This window comes from Herpailurus yagouaroundi, unplaced genomic scaffold, assembly GCF_014898765.1.
Source record: "Herpailurus yagouaroundi ecotype Mexico unplaced genomic scaffold, PumYag 182, whole genome shotgun sequence".
Lineage (NCBI taxonomy): Eukaryota > Metazoa > Chordata > Mammalia > Carnivora > Felidae > Herpailurus > Herpailurus yagouaroundi.
In genome coordinates, this window is record NW_024412413.1 from 54331661 (window position 1) to 54337520 (window position 5860).

The window sequence follows — 5860 nt, forward strand, 5'->3', positions numbered from 1 at the left end:
ACACACACACACACACACACACACATTGGGAATCAAGTAAATAAAGCGAATCCACTGAATAAACTGGGACCAAGTTTTCACTGTTGGAGAAGGTAATTACAAACATGGAAAGTTGAAAATAAACCTTGTGGTATTAAACCAGAACTGGAGAAACCTCATTTACACAGACATTTTTAGACAGGCATTTTTAAAATGTAGAGAGATGTATGCTTGTGTGTGCATGTGTATGCGTGCATTTCTTTTTCAAGTAGTAAAAAGCACACTAGTGCCCATGTGTTAGTTTCCAAATACTATTCTAAACTAAAAGAAGCTAGGGCTCCTTAGATAAATAACTGAATCCTGGGCTTGGCAAGAAAAATCAAAGATGAGTTTAGAACATTTTGTTGTGTCAGATAGTAAGGTAGAGGTCAGAAAATGACAAAAGAACATAGTGACCAGTTTGAAAGGGGTCCCACTGGCAATGTCAGGAACAATCTGAGTGTTAAACCAAATAATGATAATCACAGATTGCAACCCTTCAATAAAATAAAATTCCATTCTACCATTCTGGGGGGGAAAAAAAAATCAAAGCAACTGATAATCATCATCACTGTAAAAGTAGTAGTAAGGCTTGAAGTGAAAAAAACATTCTGTAATTTTAGGACTGTATTTGCCATTAAAACATCAGGGCAAGAATAGCAGGAAGGGGGGAGGTGGCAGAAAAAGAATAATGTCCAATATATAAAAAATAATATAAATGAATAAATCTTAAAAAAAATAAATGGGAGAGAAGGAAAAGCTCTCTTTAATATTTTAGATTAGTCTCAAAATATTTCTCCACAAAAAGTTCATAATTATTCTTACATTGAAGAAACCAGCCAGACATATTAACCAAATGGTAACATTATCAATAATGAGACATGCTGACACTGTATGCTCCTGACATGTTGATACACTAAGTATAATGCAGCAACATTTCTATGGTAAAAACGAATAAATTGAATCTAATTATGAGGAAACAAAAGACAAACCCAAACTGACTGAGCTACCTTTCAAAAGGGTCAAGGTCATATAAAACAAGAAAAAACTAAGGACATGTTCTAGATTAAAGGACAGTATAGCAACATGAAACTAAATTCAACAGGTAATCCCAGAACATAAGAAGACCTCATTGGGGGGCGCCTGGGGGGCTCAACTGGTTAAGCCTCCGACTCTTGGTTTTGGCTCAGGTCATAATCTCATGGTTCATGAGTTCAAGTCCCGCATGAGGCTCTACGCTGACAGTGCAGAGCCTGCTTGGGATTATCTCTTTCTCTCCCTCTATCTGCCTCACTCTGGCTCACACTGTCTGTCTCTCTCTCTCTAAAAAAAAGAAAACAAAAACAAAAACAAAAAGGAAAAGGAAAAGGAAAAGGAATAGAAAAAAAGACATCATTGGGGCAACTGGCAAAATTTGAATGAGGTCTCAAATTAGATAATACTGGGCTAATGCTAAATTTATGATGGGACTATACTGTAGTTATATAGGAAACTGTCCTTATTTTTTAGAAAACACTGAAGTATTAAGGGGAAATTGGGCATTATGTCTGCAACTTATTTTCTAATAGTTAAAAAGGTAAAAAGTATAGTGACATATATAAATACAATTACACAAATATGGTACTGTTAACAATTGGGAAATCAGGGTGAAGGATATATGAGAACTCTAGTATCTGTGCAACTTTTCTGTAAATTTCAAATTATTTCAAAATAAAAGCTAAAAATACATCACATATACCTATTTCCTTATCCATTTGGTCTGACGTTGACTGTGATTCTTGCCGTTCTGATGACTGTGTTGGTGAAGAAGCTGCTTCAGTGGTAGTCTGACATTCTGTTTCAACCTCTCCTAACTCTCCTTCAATCATACTAGTGATTCCACGTACAAGGTCTAGCAAACAGTGGAATGCCACAGACATAGCATAACCTTCTGGTATAGTTGGGGGCTCAACTTTGTCCAACATCTCCAGGCTGAAATTATGAGAAAATCAGAACACTAATTAAAAGCCACAATAATGAAAATACATGAAAGGACTTCCATAATTTGTAGTCTACAGAAATTAAGAGCAACAAACTGCAAAAGTGAATGGACATTACTGAGTTTGTGTTGTTCGGAGGAGGGCTCCCTTCTCAGTATTCTAAGAAACTGATTAGAAAAACTAAGGTCTGACCACTTCCATAACTAATTAGTTTAATAACTTACTTTTTTGCCTCTCCCCACAAGATGTGCCAATATTTTCATTAAATGTTGGCACTAGAAAAATAAAGACATGCAAAATAGTGTAAGACTAAATGGATTATAAAACCACTCAAATCTGACTAAGGTGCTTTCAAAACAAGGTGCTATCAAATCAATCCTTTAAATGGGAAGATACTTTCACACTAAGAAAGTATTACTGTGAGATATCCAGCTTAGCTATCATCTCAGATACAATATGACAACAGAGTAAGAATAATACTCAGAGCTTCAGTATGTCAAAGTCACATTTTAGAGCAGTTTCTACCCCATAGTTAAAACAAAGCTTTCAAAAGGGAAGATAAATCTTTTGTCTTAAATCATGGCAAATAAAGAGTTATGGTTTTAAGTTCCTTAAAACTGAAATCTGTCAAGATAAATCAATGGAAAAAGAACTGGTGGTACTGGAACAACTGGATATTCATATGTAAATGAATGATGGTGGATCTACCTTGCACCATATACAAAAATTCACTCAAAATGTATGAACGACCTAAATGCAAGGGCTAAAACTAAAAACTCTTAGTTGAAAACCTGGGAAAAAATCTCCACAACCTCACATTAAGTACTGATTTGTTAGATATGATGCCAAAAGCACAAGCTACAGAAGAAAAAATAAATTGAATTCATCAAAATTAAAAAATATTGTCCTTCAAAGGATACTGTTAAGAAAATGAAAGGCAATCCACAGAATAGCAAATCATATATCTAATAGGGGACTAAAGAATATATAACACTTATAGCTAAATAATAATAAAAAATAAATAAAAAGGAGCAAAGGATCTGAAAAGACATTTCTCCCAAGATGATATATAAATGGCCAATAAACACACGAATAAGAAACTCAAAGTCATCAGTTTTTAGAGAAATGCAAGTTGAAATATGGTAAGATAACATTTAATATCCACTAGGATGGATATGATCAAAAGACTATGACAATAATCAAAAGATAGTAATAAGCATTGCTCAGGATGTAGAGAAATCTGAACCCTCATATACTGTTGGTGGGAATGTAAAATGGTATAGTCTCTTGGGAAAATAGTTTGGCAGTTCTTCAAAAGTTAAACATCCACAACTACATGACCCAGCAATTCTACTCCTAGGTATATATCCAAGAAAAATGAAAACATATGTCTAAGCAAAAAAGTTACACACAAATGCTTACAGCAGCATTATCTCTAAAAGCCAAAAAGTGGAAACAACCCAAATGCCCATCAAATGATGGATAAACAAAATGCAGTACATCCATAAATCAGAATTATTTACCCATAAAAAGAAGTGAAACAGTGATATATCCTACAACATGGATGAACTTCAAAACATGCTAAGTGAAAGCCTGAACAAAAGAATATTTATTGTACGATTACTTTTATATGAAATATCCAGAATAGGCAAATCAGTAGAGATGCAAGGTAGATTCATGGTTGCTAGGGGGTGGGGAAAGGGAGATTGAGGAATGACTGATAATGGGTAAGGGTTTCTTTCTGGGGTGATGAAAAAGTTCTGGAATTAAATGGTAGTTACTGTTGTATATAGCTTTTGAATACAATGAAACCATAAATTATACACTAAGACTAAATTTTATGGTTTGTGAATTACATCTATACATACAATTGAAATCACTAAAGATTACAATAAAAAAAGTTAATAAATGGGGTGCCTGGGTGGCTCAGTCAGTTAAGCATCTGACTCCTGATTTTGGCTCAGGTCATGATCTCATGGTTTGATGAGTTCAAGCCCCACATCGAGCTCTGCGAGCTCTGCGCTGACTTTACAGAGCCTGCTTGGGATTTTCATATTCTCTCCCTCTCTCTGTCCCTCTCTCTCCCTCCCTCCCCTCCCCCCGCCCCTCCCTGGCTTGTGCTCTCTCTGTGTCTCTCAAAATAAATAAATAAATTTGAAAAAATTATTAAAAAAAATTAAAGTTAATAAAAGAGATTTCCTACTTCAAATCCTAAAAGTCCCTGAATCATAATCAAGACTGGAGGTAGGTAATTTATAAATATATGCAAAACTCAAAGTAAATAGCTATCATTTGTTGTGCAATTACTCTTGGCCCGGGACTTTAAGGTATTTTTTTGGTGCATTTTGTCTTGTTTAAACTCCACACAAAACCCCTAAAAGACACAGATGATGAAACCAAGGACTATGGTGACACCGCTACCAATCAGCAGTTCTTAACCCAAGTCTGATTCTAAAGTCTATCAATTTAGCCCCTAGCATGTCCTGGCTCTGAGTATTTTAAAATTTAGGTATTCAATAAAAATATAAATACATTCTTGATCAGGAGATCTAAGCTCAAACAGCAAGGGTAAATTTTCTGGATTCAACTGTATAAAGCCACACATTAAGCCTATCAGCACTAATTGTTTTTTTCAGACAAATCTCTACTTTCAAAGAACAAATGATCTACCGTGAAAATGCATCTAAAACAGATAATATAATCTTAAATATCCAAAACTCCAATCCCCAAATTCTATGGTAAAGACTTTAAGTGCCAGAATAGTTAGGAGAAAAAAGGTGATTTATGTTTATTTATACCACAGCCTATAACATGGCCTACACTTTCTTACCTCAATATTTCAGGGCTATTTTATTAGAATCACTACATAAATTCCAGTTTTAGATAAAATGTAACTCGTTTATTTAAATATTTTTAAATTTAGGTAAACTTGCAAAACTGTCACAAGCCCAACTTTGAAAGAAACCACAGTGTAATTAATCTGAAAGAACATGTCAACAATACTTAGGTAAAAACTACTTCTGAGGGCACCTGGGTGGCTCAGTCAGTTAAGCGTCCGACTTCAGCTCAGGTCACAATCTCATGTCTCGTGAGTTCGAGCTCTGCATCAGACTCTGTGCTGATAGCTCAGAGCCTGGAGCCTGCTTCAGATTCTGTGTCCCCCTCTCTCTCTGCCCCTCCCCTGCTCATGCTCTGTCTCTCTCTCTCTCTCTCTCTCTCTCAAAAATAAATAAACATTTAAAAAGTTTAAAAAAACAAAAAAACTACTTCTGTACATCACTTAAGTTTTCAAACGATTACATACTTAAAAAAGTCAATACATGAACAGAATACACAATCAAGATTTCCATTTTTACCTTCAAAGAAAATAGTAAAAATAACTTTATACTCGAAATCACAGTATTTAGTAGCAGAACTAGTTAAAATCAACTCTCTTAATTGACAAGGACTAAATTATCAAGAAACAATTGGCCCTGGGCTCCTTGGTGGTTCAGCTGGTGGAGCATCTGAGGTCAGGTCATGATCTCATGGTTCATGGGTTTGAGCCCTGCGTCAGCCTCCACTCTGACAGTGCAGAGCCTGCTTGGGATTTTTTTTCTCTCTCTCTCAATAAATAAACTTAAAAAAACTATTTGCTGTTCTTTTAAAACAAAAAGAATAAATTAAACAATTGGTTTCAGGGGCCCCTGGGTGGCTTGGTTGGATAAGCGGCCAACTCTTGGTTTCAGCTCAGATCATGATCTCACGGCTTTGTGGGCTCAAGCCTGGCATCAGGCTCTGCACTGGCACCATAGAGCCTGCTTGGGATTCTCTCTCTCCCCTTTTTCTCTCCCTCTCCCCTACTTATGCTGTCTCTCTCTCTT

General features: G+C 35.6%; 1 protein-coding gene across 1 annotated transcript in view; it reads right to left on the minus strand.

Moving 5' to 3' along the window:
* MON2 (MON2 regulator of endosome-to-Golgi trafficking) overlaps positions 1 to 5860 on the minus strand; it is a 117956-nt gene that overhangs the window by 59817 nt on the left and 52279 nt on the right. Inside the window, exon 12 of the mRNA XM_040490429.1 lies at positions 1727 to 1989. Within this exon, the coding sequence (XP_040346363.1) occupies positions 1727 to 1989 (263 nt within the window). The remainder of the gene's footprint in view (positions 1 to 1726; positions 1990 to 5860) is intronic.